The sequence below is a fragment of the Hemicordylus capensis genome, chromosome 10, assembly GCF_027244095.1.
Source record: "Hemicordylus capensis ecotype Gifberg chromosome 10, rHemCap1.1.pri, whole genome shotgun sequence".
Taxonomy (NCBI): domain Eukaryota; kingdom Metazoa; phylum Chordata; class Lepidosauria; order Squamata; family Cordylidae; genus Hemicordylus; species Hemicordylus capensis.
Genome location: NC_069666.1, coordinates 26461513 through 26481492, shown reverse-complemented (window position 1 = coordinate 26481492; position 19980 = coordinate 26461513). Strand labels below are relative to the sequence as shown.

Genomic DNA, 19980 nt, shown 5'->3' with positions numbered 1-19980 from the left:
GCAGACGAGACCCATTTGTGCCACCTTTGTTCTCCACCTCCCATTCCACTGGTAGCTACACTAACAACAAAGCTCAATCCAGCCGTCGTGGAAAAGCGAGGGGTGTGGAGGGTTAACACTTCCCAAACAGTGGAAACAAAGCAAGCGTGGCCCCGAGCCAGTGTCCCGACATGACTCCCACCTCCCCGGCCCCTTCTGGAATGACGCTTGCAAGCTCTTTCCTACCCTCCCTCTCCCCAGAGGCACGAGAGCCAAGCCCTGCTGCTCGCTGTATCAAAGAGAGGAGTTTCCCTCCTCGGCCGCCTCCGCTTAAGTTTCCACTCGGTTTTATGAGCTTAAAATCCTTTTGTCTCTGTGTTTAAAAGGAAGCAAAGGAGAAGTTTGGGCAAGAGGCAGAGCGGGGTGTGATTCTTGGACAATTTGCCAAGTTCCAAGTGGTGAGGCAGAAAAGAGAGATTCTTTAGTAAACATGAAAGCTACAGCAAAGAAGAGGCTTAATGCTAAAGCCAAGCACGGAGAGGCAAGGCCATCCAGTTGTTGGGGACACATACCTAGAGGACCGGACATGCCTTTTGTTGAGGCTGATTTGTGCACTCTCTAATGCTCTCATGGACCCCAAACAAAGTTTGCCGAGCTCCGATTCATCGGATCGGTTAGAGGGCGATGCAAAATGGGGTGAAGGGTGAGTGGGAGAGAGCCCTCAGGCGGCAGAGTAGGAGGCAGGCATCTCTGACCCATGGAGCACAGCCCACTGGGAAGTTGGCCTGCCCAGTCCTCATCAAAAGGAAGAGGAGCTGTGCAAGAGACAGACCCTGAGAGCTCCCATTCGTGGGTTGTGCCCCATGTGAATTCGTTGGGGGAGAAGGCAATTTGGATTGCCCTCCTCAAGTACTAAAATGCCCTGGGCCACCCTTGCATCACTCACAACTGTTGCACAGGATAAGCCACGTCCAGCTAGTAACCAGCTACATGAACTGAAACACATTTTTGACTCTTAACGTGTCCTTAGGGGTGGCTTCCTGGCACTCCAACCTGCCGTTTCCTTGATAAGAGTCAAACTGAAAGGATAAACCACAGCCCTGGCTGGTAAGAGGTGGCCACATTATTCATATGTGCTAACAGGAAGATTTTTTTTCTCCTTCCTATGAATATTGGTAGAAGAAAAGAATCAAAAATATTCCTGAAAATATATCGGCAATGTCTGACCTAGGAGATACCTGGGGACACATTGCTCCCAGCACAGCTCCTCAGGAGTGTGCAGGTTGCTCTTCTGGGGTCCCCTCCTGCTTCTGGGTTCTTGTACATGCCCCCCTCTCCAGCCCTCTCCTTTCATTATGTTTAATTTCTAGGCCTCCTTTCAACCAAACTAGTCCTCAACATGGCATCTACAATTGAACTTGGCCACACAAACATCATATAAATGTACACAGTAGCAGGGTACTCAACATGTTGAGGGTAGCAAAATATCCAGCACCTGGATTTTATTTTTTTTTATTTTTATTTAAAAAACAACAACAACTTGTTTGCATAGATGGGGCTGCTTTGCTGACTGAATCAGTGTCTGGAAATAGGGCACTGGGTTAGAAAGGGGCAGGAGAAATCAGAGGTGCTGAGGAAGAAGCAGGTGATAATTGTGCTTCTGTGTTCATTAGGCACAAGCTGGGCTAAACTGTGCTGTTAGCTTATGATGTTTGCATTTACGATCATTGTTATCCTCACTACCTTGTCCTGGCCTTCCGTCCTGCCATCCTAATGTGGACTAGTTGTGTGGCTTCGCCTACAGAGCTTTTAGAAATAAGCCTTTCGGCCAGCCAGTCACTCACCTGTATGGGTCCTTAGGTGAGCTTTCAGGTGAGAAGACTTGCCATAAACCTTTTCACACCCCACATAGTGGCATTTATGCTTTTTCAGAGGTAATTCGGGGTCAGGCCGGCTTCTCCCTCTCCGGCTCCTTTGTTTAGGGCTTGGTTCACTCCTTGCCGCCAAGCTGGTAGGTGTGGCTGCAATTCCTCCTCCACACTTGCCGGCCGGCAAGAGACTTTCTTCCCCAAATGCTTCACGCGTCGGAGAGGGGTTTGGTTCCGCCCTTCCTTGGAGGCTCTCCGGCTTCTCCACCTGAAGCAAGGAAGGCTTTGGAACGTGCTGGTTGAGGTCTGCCAGGATGCTGGCCACGGCATACACCGAGGACCCACCTCCATTGTCTCTTCCAAGCTCTTTCACGTCATGTTTCTCGTCTCGATTTGAAATGGCGATAGGTGCCGTTAACCCGACAGGCTGAGGAGCTGGCTCCCCTGAGGGACTATGTATGATCGCACGGCTGGACATGGAAACAAGGCACTCGGCAGCAAAGTAGGCAGCTATGGCCATTTTCCACACCTCTCGAGGTGTCTCAGTTGGCAGCAAGCTTTCCTTTGGTGTTAACTTTTGAAAAAGAAAAAGAAAATGACAGCCGAGGACTCCCACATACATGCACGCACACTTCTGTAGACCTGAGGAGGGCTGGTTTCACAGCTACCAGAAAAGTACTTTGTTTATAAGGGTCACACCCAGCTTCTCCCTTTCCCAAGAGGAAAGGCATCCAAGGAAAGCATAAAGCAAAACAAACCCCGTCCAGAACAGCTTGCGGCTTGACACAGAATTAACGACCCTCCGCGAGAAGAAGCCTGTCGTCTCTCCAGCTTTGCCATTGCATTCTGACGGCAGAAGTGAGCATGTCCGTTATTGCTCCTTGGCTGGTTTCAGACCCCTGCGGGGGTGTGGCTTTGCCAAACATCTGGCTATGATGTCACAGAGAAGCCGCATCCTGGGCTGGTCAGGTTAGCTGTGAAAGGAGATTTCAGCTGCTGCTGCTGAAGCAGCTGGCTTCTGCTGCAGGCACGGAAGGCAAAAGGCGGCGGCAGCAGCAGCAGCAGTGTAGAGACAGCCGTGTGGCTGTGAGCTTGGTCTTGGCAAGAGCTGGAGAGCAAGTTAACCGAAAGAAAGGAACTGATTGGCTTGGACTGGGCCAATCAAAACAAAAAGAGCCACATTTGCAAATTTCCAAGGGCTAATGAATTTCTTTTTCCTGCATGACCCAACAGAAGGCAAGAAAGTCCAGATGACTCTCCCGCTCCTGTTGTGCAAAACAAAATACATCCTTCCGAAAGAGGCTACTATTTCTTTAAGGCAATAAGGCCGACCAGTAAATGTGCGACTGAAAAGCACCCACGTTTGCACACATCCATGCCCAAGGTGACTTATGATGCCACTTACGATGCAGTTGTTAACCTCTTGTTTGTTTTCAGACACATTCTTTCTGCAGCACCTTAACTACTCCAGGGCACAATACAGTAAACTGTTTATTAGGAAACGGCCGTTTACTAGGCTTGGAATTCTCCAAGGTGCTGCGAGCCCCACATTTGAAATGCAAAGGTAACACGAGTAATGCCAAACCAAGAATGTTTCACAGAGTTGTGGAATACAGATTAACCCAGTCCAAAACTGGGCCTCTCGGAGGTGAACTGGTGAGGCCCAAGAGACTTGTTTTCAGTTAACAGCAGTCCTTCATTTAAAGCAAATCCCTCCAATTCTGGTATTGAAAAACAAAACCCTGCAATTTGCCGATAATGCTGCGCTCCTACAGCCGGCTGCCATTTCTTAGACATGCATGGCTGTTCAGCCACCATCAGCAAGCCTCAAGTGGTGATTGCTGGGTGCGCTAGTGACCCATCAATGTCACCGTGAGAGGAGCACACGAGATTCTGATGGAAGCAAGGAAACAGAAGATTAGACAGATGCATGGAAACTCCTGAGAAATTCTGCTCATCTTAATTGACTTTATTTTGGTTTCCTTCAAAATCCCTATAGGTGTTTCTCCTTCCAGATTTGCCTCCCACTTTCAAGGTGAAATTTGGTCATGATTATAAAAATCATGACAACAACACTCTACACCTTCTCTTCCCTGAGCAAAACTAGCCCCATGGTTTGGAGCGTGTCCCTACTGGTAACTACGGCTGGTACGGCCCCTCCGCAATTGCTTGGTCACTGAAGGCCAAGAATGGTGCACATGTACACGCTTCAGAGCAGCCAATGCACCACCAGTTCTGATCGCCTTCTAATTACAGTTCCATTCACATAAAGAAAGGAAAGGCATAAAGGAATAGAGGAACAATGCCTCACGTGAGCACTCTTATTAGTGTCATGTTAGAAGTTGTCTTCCCAGTGCCTAGAATGATACTGTTTGCCGCAGAGAAAATGTACTTAACTGGCCTGTAGGCAAAAACAGGGCCAAGAAGAATTCTGGAATACCCAGTGAGAATTTCAGTGAAGAAAATCCTCCTAAAGGATGAGGAAACAATTATCTTGTTTTCTTGTTCTTTAACAGGCGCGAAAAGTAAAAGGAGGCCTGAGTAAACCCTGTTACACTGGCTGCCAAATTTCACCTAAACTGGCATTTTGAGGGGGATTTGGAGGAATCCCCTGCAGGAACATTGAGGGGAGCACAAAGACTCTCAACGCTGTTATCAAAACTCCCTAGATGTGGTGGGATTGGGTTCTGCATGCCCCTAAATTGCCACCCAATTTTCACTTAAAGTACAATACTGAGGCAGATTTCCAGGTTCCTGTGTGTGAGAAACAGAGGAATTTTGAGGGAAGCAAAGAAGAGTTTTGATACGTTCAGTGGACTGCCACACACACAACATCCCTGCTTCCTAACGCCCCTTCCTTTGCACCACACCTATAAACAAACCACTTGATGTTGGAACTCCCATGAGCATTTAATATATTTATTTTATTCTGTCTTGTTCTCCATTGCTCAGTGCCTTACCCTGCACCATAACTGCTGAGAAAACGTAATCTTAATGAGAACCAGTGTGTGGTCCAATTTCTATACCACTGGTGGTGGTGGTGGTGGTGTGAGACTAATGATCCCAATTCCAACTCATTAGTGGCTTTCCAGGGTTGAGAATTCACGTTTCCTGGTCTGTTTTCCCTTTCTATAAATGGGCATAATAATAACTTTTTAATAGGGTTGTTGTGAGGAGGAGTGAGATGCAAACTGAAAAAGTAGCAGTCACTGAAAAGTTCTGCTGGTGTCTTGGACTTGAACCAAGGAGGCGGGATCGCAAATCCTGCTCATTCCAAAAGCAAAGCTCGGGGGGGGGGGGTGAGCATGAGCCCGCCACAATTGTTTTCAGCCTCAGCTGCCACAGAGAAGGTGGGGGAAACCCTCTGCATGCCACTCAGCGCTCCACGGAAGAAGGGCAGGATAGAAATGTGTTTAAGAATTATTATTGGTAATATGTGTAGAAATCTCAAATTCTAAATAGTACATTTCATCCCAAATGTGGTTCCATTTAAGCGTGGATGTGTGTGGATGTGGGCGTTTCCTTTGTGGGAAGCCAACCCCTGCACTGCCTTTGCAGTGGGGCTGAGGTGGTGCACCGGGCGTGGCAGGAGGTGTGCGTGGGACTGCCGGGGTGGGGGGTGGGGGGCTGACTGTTGTGCTTGTTTGCAAAACGGGCCTAGGGTGAATTTACACTGTCAACCATATCCCGTTATCGATTGCGGGTCCTTTTTCCTGAGCTGGTACTCTGTCGTCATGTATAAACGCAAGGATATTGTAGCCAAACTATACACTCGGCACTCGTACCATGTTCTGTGAGGCTTCCCCGGCTCACCAAACCATTCCTAGAGCTAACGGGATGTTCAGAAATGGCGATGAGAAACCCATAATCTAAATGATCTGTTTTCTGAGGTAGTGGTCCAGCGGAGAGCCACAATACTGCCATTGTCCCGCGGGTGGAGCTCCTTCTCTTAACTACAGTGGTCCATGTGGGGCTGGTCAGGGTTCAGAAGCTGTTCTTTTGAGAGAACAGAACTTGTCCACACAACCAAAGAATTCTGGGGTGTTTTAGGCCAGGTAATTCACAGGTCATTATGTTCCCCTAGGGAAACCTGTAATCCACCCACCTGTTACATATGAGGCATAACAAACCCGTTGCTGTGGTTACATGCTCACTGGTTTTGTTAGAGGTCCTTCTTCACCCTTGAACGTGTGAGCAAAGCAGAGGTTACTATCTCAGATAATTGATCTTGTGAACAGGCCCTCAGCAATTTTAACTTGGCCGAAACCTCCGCTTGGCTTGTCCTCCTTCTTCTGTCCAGTGCTCATGGTTTACGCTTTTCAGTACTTGGCCTCCTTGCAAATCAGTTCTCAAGTGTTCAATGAGCCTTACAAAATGGTCAGGACAAATGCACCCGCCCACAGAATCCTACTCAGCTGCAGTTTCATCCAATGACAGAAGATGCTGCCATTTTACTGACTTCTCAGGAATCTCCTTAGCTAGACAAGCCAAGTGCTGTAAGGCTGCATGAGAGCCAGAACGGCCTTTTATTGTTAAGTATTTCTCAAGTTGACATTTGTGGTTTCCTCAGAATTCTAGAGAAAAACATAAATCTGGAAGGACTGTAGTAAATGGGCCGTGTTCGGACAGGGGCAGCCTAAGGCGTTTGGATGACTGGAGCTGAAAATCCAAATAGTGCCTCCACCCCAGAAACTAATTCCCTTGGGGCCACAGTGGATGTACTGTCCTACAACTGCTGCTCACTGTAATGGGGCCTGATCAACAGAACCTCCTGGTAGGGCTTTCGGCTTGCTCAGGAGAATTTCCCAGTGGGCTGTGCCCTTTGTGCATTAGGGTCTGTCTAGTTTTCCCTATATATGTCATGCTCCTCCTTCCATTTTCTCCTCCCTCCCTCCCACCCTCTCTCTCCTTTTGCCTTCTCTTAACAATACTCAGATGCTTGTGAGGCTGTGATCCGTCTTCGCTTTGACTGCTAACCAGACTTACGTGATGACCTGCCAAGAAGCCCAGTGGCTTAAATCGGGGTGGCCAGCTGGCAGCCTGTAGGCCAGATGAAGCAGTTTGGTCTAGCCTTGTCAGAACGTGAGCTTGCAGCCGCTGGTGACACCCACGCCCATAATGGAAAGACAAAAGCCCCCTGTGCCAGACTGCCCCTTGAGAAGCTCTTTCAGGAAGCACCTTCATTTCTCACCCCCTCTTCCCATGAATGGCTTTGTCCCAACTGCCCTGTTAACATTCTTACTGCTCGGTGATGCCAGGTCATTCCTGAGACTTTGTTCATGAGGGGGCTGGATGGTTCTGTCCTCTGGTCTGGATGATGTAGAACGAAGAGGTTGACTCCTTAAAGGATCTAGGGGTTGGAATTGCTTTGGTAATAGCTCTCCTGGGATTGCACAAACAGCTCCAACCTGGGTGGGCCTGACTCAAGATGCAGCTACTAAGTGTACATCTGAAAGCATCCTAAGTTTAGAAGCTGTGAATTTGAGATGCAAAGCCATCCTTTGGGGGCTCTGTTAAACTCATTTCCATGCTGTTGGTGTTGGCACTCAGTCTCCCCTCCTACAATCCTGTTCTCTTGCTTAATGATACTATTTTTTCCTGTTCGTCAGAGATTTTTCATACCACCAACCGTGCACAAATGTGTTTCATTTGAAACCCCAAAGGAGGATATGAGAGAGCCAGGTTTGAGAAGAGCAAATTGATCCAACCGGTTTATGGACTCAATTAGTGGACCAGTCTTCTATCCATCTTGGACCTAGAGGTGTCAGTCTGGCTTTTCCCCACAGCCCGAGGAGGTCATCCTCCAATAGTATGGGTTGTGGACCGAGCATGCTACAAAGACAGGACCAATTTCAGAATTGAAGTAGGGTGTTGCTCTCTGGCTATTCTGGAGGTTACACCTGACCCAAGCCACCCTTTCCCCCTGCTGGGGGCTGTGGTCTTCTGGTCAAGAATAATGGACTAGAAAGCAAGCCAGCGGGGCTGACGGCCCTCGGTCCAGCAGGTGCTGGCTGGCAAGCTGCTGCATGTGTTCATGGGGCAGCTGCCGTGCGTGTGGCCCCCAAAGTCCCACGGAGGAGGCAAGCCCTGCCAGACCCTCTGAACCTGACGTTGGCCAGCCCCCTCCCAGACAGTGGTGCCATTGTTCTTGCGGAGGGGCAAAGAACTCCCAGCGGCATCGCTCAGAGATTAACCCACTGAAATTATCCTACGCTGAACAAAGCCCTTAAATGACGAATAACATAAGGCCATGTTTTTAAAGACTGAGCATTGCAAATATTTCCCCTCCGGTCAGAACGTTGCAAATATTTCCCCTCCGGTCTGAGAGGGAAAAGGGGGTTTTCTCTTGTTGCCACCAAAGTGCCCAACCTCATGATTTCGTTACTATTACACTAAGATAAAGCATGAACCGGCAGCTGCAAGGAAGGGCCATATGTAGACAGTACTTTGCTCATTAATGTGAATTACATTTTTCTCTACCTCTCTCCACCCCCACCGTGGACGTTTGTTTTGCTTTATGTTCTGGCCTGATCGGGCATGAGGGCTGAGGTTATAATAAGGATATTGTGCAGGAGTCCAGCAATGGAGGTTTAATCACTTGTTGTGGGTCTCGTTAGCGTGTCCCACTCACAGCAGGGGCCCGTCAGCTCGGACTCCGTGACCACACATTGGATCATTCCGCTACATTTTGATAGATTCAGAACAGGCTGCCTGTATTCTCCAGGACTATGGGTATTGTGCACACTCCTACATGCAGTAGCCCTCTGAGGTCACGGAACGCAGGCTGCTCAGATTAGAACTCCATAACATTTAATGCGATCTGGAAATGTTTTATTGGTTACAACCTGGAAGGAATAATGAAGGGAATGTGACACCTTGTGTGGCCGGCTTGCTGGAGCTGATGTGGCTTGGCATGGCGGTCGCCTTTCTGTGGCCTCTCGCGAGGCCCCACATCTGTAGCTGGCATTCTTCCCAACTTGCTCCTAGGAATGGAAGGCCCTGCCCCCCACTGGCAGCATGTGACCTTGTTGTGCCCCAAGCGGCTTGATATCCGCTTGCAGAGAAAGGGGTTAGAGCAGGTAGAGGCAATTGTGGCGCTCCAGCTATTGTTGAACTGCTACTCCCTCCGTCTCCAGCAGATAAATCGTGGCTGGGGATAACAGCTGGGGAGGCAAGGTTGCCTATCCCTGGTTTGGAGCTTGTCACCATGTGTAGGACGGGTCTCTTCTGCTGCCCAGAATTCCCAAGGGGTGCTATCAAACTGGAGGCAAAGAGCATTGATAATACTCTCGGCCCATTGCGAAGGTAACCAGTGGAGGCCATGACAGTGGCTCCCTGTCCCTGGAGCAACACTTGGTTGCTCAGCACTGGTGTCCCAAATTGGCCTTACTGGTACAAGGACAACTGCTGGGAGCTTCACTTTGTAGGTCCTTCTGCAGTTATGCAACTCCTAGCTGGGCTCGATGAGGATCAAACTCCAGGTAGTTGCTTTCCAAGTCAAGCAGAAGGCAAGGCCTGAGTACTGAGGCAGCAGTGGAGGGTCAGGAGGGCCAGAAGCTGGTGCATAGTCAAAACTGGGCGGGCTCAAGACCCAAGGGGACAAGCACTTAGGCTGTGACCTCTCATACAAGGCAGGTTGCTCAGATTGAGGAGAAGGTACTGAGGCCAGTGCTTTATAGGGCCTGGTGGACAGGGATTGGCCCATAAGGTCAGCAGACTAAGTGCTCAAGCAAGCTGGTATTGCACTCTAGGTGGTGTCCTCGAAGCACCACGACTTTCTTGATCCAGGGCAGTGACTAGGGATGGGCCCGGACCGGTCCGGAGGCCAATGAAATAGTCTCTGGACCGGTCCGGACCGGTCCGGACCTGGGCAGTCCGGCACTGGGATGTGGGGGTACCTTTAAGAGCGGCGGGAGGGTTTACTTACCCCTCCCGCCGCTTTCCCGCTCTTTCGCCGTAATCCTAAGTGTAATTGGGGCGGCAGGATACCTTCCTGCCGCCCCTTCCCCAACGTTGTTGGGAAAACTCCCAGCAGTCCTTTGCGTGTGCGCGTGTGACCCCCCCCCACCCCAGTGCTGGACTGCAGTTGGCGGTTCCGTGCACACCCCTAGCAGTGACCCCAGTGATGGCCAAGAAAAGAATGGACAGGAGAAAACAAGAACATAAGAAGAGCCCTGCTGGATCAGGACCAAGGCCTATCTAGTGCAACATCCTGTTTCACACAGTGGCCCGCCAGATGCCTCTCAGAAGCCCACAGGCAAGAGCTGAGGGCATGCCCTCTCTCTTGCTGTTGCTCCCCTGCAACTGGTATTCAGAGGCATTTTGCCTCTGAAGCTGGAGGTAGCTAGTAGCCACTGATAGATCTGTCCTCCAAGAATTGGTCTAAGCCCCTTTGAAAGCCAGCTGAGCTAGTGGCCATCACCACATCCCATAGCTATGAATGCCATAGCTTAATTATGCACTGTGTGAAAAAGTACTTCCTTTTGTTGGTCCTTAATTTCCTGGCCTTCCATTTCGTGGGATGACCCCTGGTTCTAGAGTTGCAAGAGAGGGAGAAAGGTTTCTCTCTGTCCACTCTCTCTACTCCATGCATAATTTTATACACCTCTCATGTCTCCCCGTAGTTGCCCCTTTTCCAAACTAAAGAGCCTCAGATGCTGTAGCCTTGCCTCGTAAGGAAGGTGCTCCAGGCCCCTGATCATCTTGGTTGCCCTCTTCTGCACCTTTTCCAGTTCCACAATGTCCTTCTTAAGATATGGTAAGATATGGTACGTAGTACTCCAGATGTAGCCACACCATAGATTTGCATAAGGGCATGATAATATTAGCATTTTTATTTTATAAATTTGCTTTCAAACATCCCCACATTCTTGCTACCCCATTAAGCACTGGGTCAGCTGGGGAAAGGCTCAATTTTCCACTTGGAGAGATTGACACCCTCAAAGCCCTTCATCCCGAGATGGACATTCCCAGAATGTCCTCAAAGGAGCACATATGTGCTCCTGCGGTGTGTCTTTTATACGGACACGTAACCTTGTTTTATATAGCCTGCCAGGATGATCAGACGAATTGTATGTCAAATATATGTTAACAAATGTTAATCCGTCTATCACACACCCAGCTGCAGAATTCTGTTGTTCTGCAGTACAACTTAAATGCACTCCTGCTTGCTAACGGTTAGATCTAGTGTACAGATATGTTATTAATATGGCTATGTTTAAATTTTAAATTAGTTTTAGATGTTCTGATATCTGCCAAAGACCGCAATAAGAACTGACTGACTGCCATCTTATTTGTTTGTTTGTTTGTTTGTTTGTTTGTTTGTTTGTTTGATTGATTGATTGATTGATTGATTTCTATACTGCCCTTCCAAAAATGGCTCAGGGTGGTTTACACAGAGAAATAACAAATAAATAAGATGGCTCCCTGTCCCCAAAGGGCTCACAATCTAAAAAGAAACACAAGATAGACACCAGCAGCAGTCACTGGAGGGACTGCGCTGGGGGTGGACAGGGCCAGTTACTCTCCCCCTGCTAAGTAAAGAGAATCACCACGTTAAAAGGTGCCTCTTTGCCAAGTTAGCAGGGGATTCATTGGCCTGAATTGGAATTTTCTTCCAGTGACTAATGACAGCTTGGGCGGCGGGGGGTATTTTCATCACGACTGTGGTGCAAGAGGTTAAATGCCCCTCCCATGCACCATGGTCCCAATGCTACTATTTAAATTAAAACAACCATCACAATACAGACATGCAGGGCCGCAAGAGCTGGTCTTGTGGTAGCAAGCATGACTTGTCCTCTTGCTAAGCAAGGTCCACCATGGTTGTATATGAATGGGAGACTAGAAGTGTGAGCACTGTAAGATATCCCCCTCAGGGGATAGAGTTGGAGCCACTCTGGGAAGAGCATCTGGGTTCCAAGTTCCCTCCCTGGCAGCATCTCCAAGAGAGGACTGAGAGAGATTCCTGCCTGCAACCTTGGAGGAGCCGCTGCCAGTCTGTGAAGACAATACTGAGCTAGATAGACCAATGGTCTGACTCAGTATATGGCAGCTTCCTATGTTCCTATGACACATCTGATATGACATAATTTGGCCCTTAGCATATGAACATGTTATTCCAGGATAGCTGGCCGTAGGATAAGCAAACTGTGGGCATTAGTTATCCCAAGAAATATCCAGACCCAGGGATACCCAGCAGGAGCCAACGTGGCACACAGAGAGTCTGGCCTTGGAATTGGCTCCCATCCCTTTAGACCCCAGACATGGCTAGAAGGCAAGTGGCAGGATCCCAAAGAAGCCCACGGTTCCCGAACTGCTGAATGGCTGCTGTGAGTCGGGACAGAAAGAAGACCCGGGCCTGCTTGCTGCATCCTCCCCCTCCCTCCCCCACCCAGTTCTTGGCCAGACACCCCCACAACCATCTGCATCGCCCCAGCGCAAGCGCTGAAGCCTACAAAGTCCCCATTGTATTCCACATGCAAGTAATACCTATGTATATTTCAGCAGACGTAATGTACTGTGGTAAGTCAATGGGGCAATTACAGGCAACGCACACAGAACACATCAAAGGGGCGCGATTGGGTTTCTTGCCCAATGCTTGAAAGAACTGGATTCTGCCTACTTAAAATATTTCAGAACACTGTAATGTTTCACTGTTCATTAGTGTTTTCCGTGCCATGTATGTGACTGGGTTTCAGATGTTTGCTTTATTTTTCAGTTGCCTTATGGTGGGACAAAAACCAGCCTTCTAAATCCACCATCCAATTTCACTCTGATTGTGCTTAATTTCATTTCATTTATTTACTTAGATGACTAGCCCACCCCATCCTTAGGGCTAATATAGAAACACATGTGAAGTATTATCCAAAGAAAATCAGACAAAGTGAAATGGAAAACATTAACCAGTTCAGGCCTTAACGCAAGCCACCAGGAGCAAGCCCAAACTAAAGGGTCTTGCCACCATCCTGAAGGAGAGCTGGTCTTGTGGTAGCAAGCATGACTTATTCCCTTAGCTAAGCAGGGTCCGCCCTGATTACATATGAATGGGAGACTAGAAGTGTGAGCACTGGAAGATCTTCCCCTCAGGGGATGAAGCCGCTCTGGGAAGAGCATCTAGGTTCCCAGTTCCCTCCCTGGCAGCATCTCCAAGAGAGGGCTGTGAGAGACTCCTGCCTGCAACCTTGGAGAAGCCGCTGCCAGTCTGTGCAGACAATACTGAGCTAGATAGACCCATGGTCTGACTCAGTATATGGCCGCTTCCTATGCTCCTGTGTTCCTATGAGAAGATGAAGAATGGGGCAGGGGAGGAAAGAGCCTTTCCAGAGCTCTGGGTCAGCTGTCAAGAGCACCAGGGCACTCGGAGGGTGGCTCTTGCTGGGCAGCTGGAACAATCTGCACATTATATACACGTTCGTTGGAATGATGGTGGCACATTTTCGATGGGTCTAAGAAATCACAGGCTGGCAAGAGTACGTTGGCAGGAGTCAGGAGCCTGCCTGCAGGATGACGATTCAGGCCTGGAGGGGCAACTGCTTGCTTGTCTGAAGGCCAGAAGTCGTCACAGGTGCCCAAGGCAATTAAGGCAGTCTAAGACAGGCAAGAGGTCAGTTTCCAGAACAGCTGCCAGGCTGCATAGTTCAAGAGAGGCAGGTGTGTGGTCAGGTGTCCAAAGGCAGAAGTTCCAGGAAAGGGAGCAGGCTGTTTATTCAGGGCTTTGTGGGGAGAGAAACTGCTCGGCGGGGGCAGATCCTTGGACTAAAGCTTGATGGGGCTGCTGGACAGAGATCGGGCCAGAGGATCAGCTGACTGCACACTCCATCAGGTGGGACTGGGCACACCTTTGAGCCATGGAGCTCGGTCCATCCGGGCTGTGATTGACCACGAATGCTGGTGGCTCAGGCGGGTGCTAGAGCTGGCAGGCAGAACACCCCAGAGCCTTGCAGAAGGTGCATTTCCCAGTTATTTCAGAAAATGGCTTCTTTGTCTTTAAATCTTGCTGGAAAGCGAGAGAGCTTTTTGCAATGCCTATCCACAGAAGTGGCAGAAGGGTTTCCCCAAGGGCTGAGTTGCGTGTTAGTGGTGTGTTCGTAGCTGACACAGAATAATGTGACCGGCTTGCTGTTGGTTGTGTTGCGTGCTGGAGTGTTTCACAGAGGAGTTCCCTGTTCAAAGAACTAGCCTTTCCCGTTATGGCGTGATGCCACGCAACTGCATGGGAGACTTCTCTGGCCAAGCTATTGGGAACCCTTCTCGTTCCGGCCACTGGCTTCACCGCTCAATGCTGTGCATAACAAGTCCTCACTTGGTTTTCTGTGGATTCATGATCACTACTTGGACACATGTGGCTATATGTAAGGCATGCAGCTGCAGCTACAAATAGGTGATTTCCACCCCAACATATGGCAATATATTCATTTCATACGTACAGTGGGGACCTGGAGTGACGGTGGGGCCTCAAGAGCCAAGCTGGCCCAAAGGCATCTCAGGGTCACTCACCATGCATGGCATCCCTCTTTGCACTGTTCTCAGAGCACAGAGAAGGCCACCACAGGTCACTGGGGTTGAGCTTGGGCATAAGAACATAAGAACAGCCCTGCTGGATCAGGCCCAAGGCCCGTCTAGTCCAGCACCCTGTTTCGCACAGTGGCCCACCAGATGCCGCTGGAAGCCACAGGCAGGAGTTGAGGGCGTGCCCTCTCACCTGCCATTTCTCCCCTGCAACTGGTACTCAGAGGCATCCTGCCTTTGAGGCTGGAGGTGGCCCACAGCCCTCCGACTAGTAGCCATTGATGGACCTCTCCTCCATGAAGTCATCCAAACCCCTCTTAAAGCCATCCAGGTTGTTGGCTGTCACCACATCCTGTGGCAGAGAGTTCCACAAGTGGATCACGCGTTGTGTGAAAAAGTACTTCCGTTTGTTGGTCCTAGACCTCCTGGCAATCAATTTCATGGAGTGACCCCTGGTTCAAGTGTTGTGTGAGAGGGAAAAGAATCTCTCTCTCTCCACTTTCTCCACACCATGCATGACCTTATAGACCTCTATCATGTCTCCCCGCAGTCGTCTTTTTTCTAAACTAAAAAGCCCCAGGTATTGTAGTCTTGCCTCATAAGAAAGGTGCTCTAGGCCCCTGATCATCTTGGTTGCCCTCTCCTGTACCTTCTCCAGTTCAGCAATGTCCTTTTAAAGATGTGGTGACCAGAATTGTACGCAGTACTCCAAGTGTGGTTGCACCATAGTTTTGTATAAGGGCATTATAATGTTTGCCGTTTTATTTTCAATCCCCTTCCTAACGATCCCTAGCATGGAATTTGCCTTTTTCACAGCTGCCGCACATTGAGTCGATACTTTCAACGAGCTGTCAACCACAACCCCAAGATCCCTCTCCTGGTCCGTCACCGACAGCTCGGATCCCATCAGCATATACTTGAAGTTGGGGTTTCTCGTCCCAATGTGCATCACTTTACACTTGCTAACACTGAACCTCATTTGCCATTTTGTCGCCCACTCCCCCAGTTTGGAGAGATCCTTTTGGAGCTGCTCACAATCCGTTTTGGATTTCACTACCCTGGGGGACCCCACTTCTTACTTCCCTCCATTGTGAAAACTCTCCATTTATACCTACCCTCTGTTTTTTGTCTTTCAACCAGTTAGCAATCCACACATGTACTTGTCCCTTTATCCCATGACAGCTAAGTTTCCTCAGGAGTCTTTGATGAGGAACTTTGTCAAAAGCTTTTTGGAAGTCCAGGTAGACTATGTCAACTGGATCACCTTGATCCACACACTCGTTGACACTCTCAAAGAAGTCCAAAAGGTTGGTGAGGCAAGGTTTACCTTTGCGGAAGCCATGCTGGCTCACTCCCAGCAGGGCCTGTTCTTCTAGGTGCTTTACAATTTTATCCTTGAGGATGCTTTCCATCAATTTGCCTGGAACGGACGTTAGGCTAACCGGCCTGTAATTTCCCGGATCGCCCCCGGATCCTGCATCTGCCACCAGTCGGCCCCCGACCCTTCCTAGTTTCCGCGCAGTTGGGGTGGGTGGGCTTCCCTTGAAGCAGAATGTCTGTGCCTGCAGTGCTCGGATTAGACGGCGCATTTCCACCATTTATGATTCAGTTGCAATTGCTTAGGACACCCAGACCATTGTCTCTAGATGGGGCCCCTCCTTGTTTCTTAAGCAGAGAGATGCAGTGAATAGAGGCAATTATTGTAGGCTCTGGCTTTATTCCATCCAGTTAGCAATTCATAAGTCTTCCCTTTCGTTCTGAAACGTACTCTTGGCCGAGATGCAAATGTACAGTACAAGTTATGCTTTCTCATACACTGTACTTTTTCCACAAGCTGGCCTTATAACACAGGCTCATATTTGCACTACTGGACCAACATCAATAAGTTCTTTGGCAGACAGCATTTCATAGGCATGTTTGCCAGAGACACAAACACACACACATATACACGTATGATGCATCGCCCGTCGGAGTACGTGTGAGGTGTGTACCGCGCCCGGAAACAGCTTTCTTCATACACACAGGCAAGTCTGGCAGGCTGAAGCAATGCCTATAACACCTGTTCAGTCCCTATAGAGGAAAGATATTTTAGGAAAGTGATCACTGTTTTCAGCTCAAAATGCAAGGAATGTCTTACTACCTTTCAAGGCCAGGCTAAACCTGGCCAGCTACAGCCAATCGTGAAACTGCTTTTACTACAAGACAATGATACTTGGGCAAAACAAACCATCAAGAATCTGACCTGACATATAGGCCTGTTGTACTTTCAAATCTCTGTCTCTTTCAGGTTGGTTCCATAGATCAAGGCAGGAGACGAGTCCAAACTTTTCAAAGCTCACCACCTGGTCTTGTGGTTGCAAGCATGACTTGTCCCCTTAGCTAAGCAGGGTCTGCCCTGGTTGTATATGAAAGGGAGACTAGAAGTGTGAGCACTGCAAGAAATTGCCCCTAAGGGGATGGAGCCACTCTGGGAAGAGCAGAAGGTACCCAGTTCCCTCCCTGGCAGCATCTCCAAGAGAGGGCTGAGAGAGAGACCTGCCTGCAACTTTGGAAAAGCCGCTGCCAGTCTTCAAAGACAATAGTGAGCTAGCTGGACCAAGGGTCTGACTCAGTATATGGCAGCTTCCTATATTCCCTAAGATCTTTCCTGGCTCTGTACTTGAGATCTTTTTAGGAGAGGAAAGCTGGTCTTGTGTTAGCAAGCATGACTTGTCCCCTTAGCTAAGCAGGGTCTGCCCTGGATGCATATGAAAGGGAGACTAGAAGCATGAGCACTGGAAGAGATTCCCCCTCAGGGGATGGAGCCGCTCTGGGAAGAGCTGAAGGTTCCAAGTTCCCTCCCTGGCAGCATCTCCAAGAGAGGGCTGAGAGAGAGACCTGCCTGCAACTTTGGAGAAGCTGCTGCCAGTCTGTGAAGGCAATACAGTTAGCTAGATCAATGGTCTAGCTCAGTATATGGCAGCTTCCTATGTTCCTGTGTTTCACCTTGACAAAATAAGTAACTCTCCCTGAAGCTGTCCCAAAGGCCCACACCCAAGGGCTGCTCCTCCTTCACTCCCACGCTCCGACATCTGCACTCCATTCACCACCTGCAAGGGCCAGCTTCTTCCAGGACATGCCGAGGGTTGGAGGCCACAAAAAGGCTGAGCCAGCAAGCCCTCCCCAGGGCCCCATCCTTTTCTCCTCTCTTCAGTCCTCAACAGCAGGCTTCTTAAAGGAGATTCCTCCAGGGGTTACTACGACTGACGACAAGGCATAGGGGAAAGGATTGTTGTTCCTTTTGGGAGGAACACTACTACTCCACTACTCACTGCAAAGGTGCTTTCCACATGGGCAGGATCAAAGTTCTTTATGTCACTATTTAATGCCTTTACCACGAAAAAAAATTGGTTAAAATATTGGGAACAGTGTACAACACAAGAAAATCGATCAGAATAGTATGAAAAAGTAAGACGTGTAAGACAAGCCATTCTTTAAAGCTTTCCCTGTTTCCAAAGAGGTTTCGAATGCTGGGGGAGGGCTGCTTTTCAAGTGGAGTCCGTCAAAAGCCCCACTTGGACTCACAGAAGGGGTTTCACGATTCTTTGGTCCCACATTCTTATGGGATGTTAAGTTGAGCGGGCAAGTCGGCAGAGCCGTTGTGTGTAGTTATGACGACCGCCCGAGACTTGCTTGCCGCGGGCTAGAAGCCAGCCATGTTCTTGTGTGAGCAGGCCTACAATCATGGTCCACCCGGCATGTTTTAGAGGGGCCACATTTCAGCAGCGATCTAGGAAGAGGGTGGAAGGCATCATCATCTCATACCGTGCAGAAGAAGGCCATGGTCAACCCCTCCTGTATTCTACCAAAGACACCCACAGGGCTCTGTGGTCGCCAGGAGTTGACACCGACTCGACGGCACAATTGGCCTTTACATTTTGAAATGAAAAGGAGTTGCAAGGCAAACAGGTTGGCTCCATCCATTTCTGTGTGAGCAGGTACACAGGCAAAGAGTCTTCCCCATGGAAATGGACACAGAGCCTCTCTTGGAGTCCCCCCCCCATTTGCCGCGGGCTGTGCATGTGCACAGGAGTGAAAAGCTGTGGGGAAGTGTCATTGCTCAGTGGCACAGCCCATGCTTTGGAAGCAGAAGGCCCCAGGTTCAGCGGCCAGCAGGACGGCTTGGAAAGACCCCAACCGAGAGCCTGGAGAACTGCGTCTACTTATGTTTCAGGTGGGGGCCACCTTGGCAGAAACAACCTTCCGTGTGAGAACCGTTTCCCACTGCTCTGACTTCTACACGGTACTACATTTTTCTTAGTGTGGGGAGGTTGGCTTTTAAGAAAGATGGAGCACACTTTTAGGAGTTCTGTGGGGAAAGCCTGGGGAGGGCTACGCTTCCCCATATTCTCTGCATGCCTTCCAAGATGGTGCAAGGGTTCAAGAGAGTTCAGTTTTCCTTAAAGGAGCTGCCCCCCCCCGCCGGCGCTGGGCACAGCGCAGCACTGCACCGTGAGACTGGTTGTCTCTGCATGGTGGCGTTCAGCTTTCTCCAAGGCCCAGCAATTCCTGTTTCCCACATTGGCCCCCCAGATGCCTCTGGGCAAGAGGAGAGGGCAGGCCCTCTCTCCTGCTGCTGTTGCCCCCCTGCAACTGGGATTGAGAGGCATCGTGCCTCTGAGGCTGGAGGTGGCCTGTAGCCACCAGACTAGTAGCTCTAGATATCTGCCCTCCATGAATTTGTCTGTAAGCCCTGAGGGTTGATGGGGGTCCCCACTGACCTCCAGGCCTTACAGTGAAGAAGTGTCTAGACAAAACCAGGCTAGATGGACCAATAATCTGGCTCAGGTTATGGTAACTTTATACGGCCATATGTGTGCCTGCCCTGGCATATTATAGCTATCTGGATATTTTGTGCAGAATTCATGAAGGACAAGTCAAGCAGTGGCTAATAGTCTTGATGGCGCAATGCTGCCTCCTGGTTAAGAGGCGGGATACCTCTGGGTCTCAGTTGTTGAGAAGCCGTGGTTGGAAAGACCCATTTGTTGACAAGCAGGGTAGCCTCACAATCCAGGGGGCCCTGGGAGAAGTCTCTGCAGGGGTGTGCTTGGCCCTCATGGCACAGACAGGGACGGCACGCACTGCCCCACATTTTGCCTGGCTGCCAAGGAAAAGGAAAAGGGGAGTGGGCAAACACTCCCCATCCCTTCCCCTCTTACATTTCCTCCGTGGCTCAGCACTAAAGACAGCCGTGCTGAAGGGGGAGTGGCTGCAGAGTCCTCTGTGGGCAGCGCCATTTTCCATGCCCCACAATACCAGGCTCCAGTGAGAAGGACTCACTGGCAACCAAGGGCAGCAGCAAGGACACTTCAGGTGTCAGTTGGGCCCTCAGCCTGTGGCCAACACAGCTGACCCCCAAATAGGACATTCCTGGCCACCTGGCCTATTGCTGGGCTTCTGGAAGCCACAGTGAGAAACAGGATCCTGGACTAGATCGGCCTTCGGACTCATCTGGCAGAGCTCTTCTGCTGTTCTTGCGAGTCCCTCCGGTGGCTTTGAGTCTCTCTCCTTCATTCTTAACTTTTTTTAGATGCAGTTGTTGCAAGAGAGCGAAGCCGGAGTTATGGGGAAAGGCCACCAGCTGCAC

The 19980-nt window shown here is 49.7% G+C and overlaps 1 protein-coding gene across 1 annotated transcript in view; it reads right to left on the bottom strand.

Moving 5' to 3' along the window:
- Positions 1–2877, bottom strand: part of KLF13 (KLF transcription factor 13) — a 41114-nt gene extending 38237 nt beyond the window's left edge. Inside the window, exon 1 of the mRNA XM_053273124.1 lies at positions 1824–2877. Coding sequence (XP_053129099.1) covers positions 1824–2469 — 646 coding nt within the window. The 5' untranslated portion in view covers positions 2470–2877. The remainder of the gene's footprint in view (positions 1–1823) is intronic.
- Positions 2878–19980: the final 17103 nt, after the last annotated feature.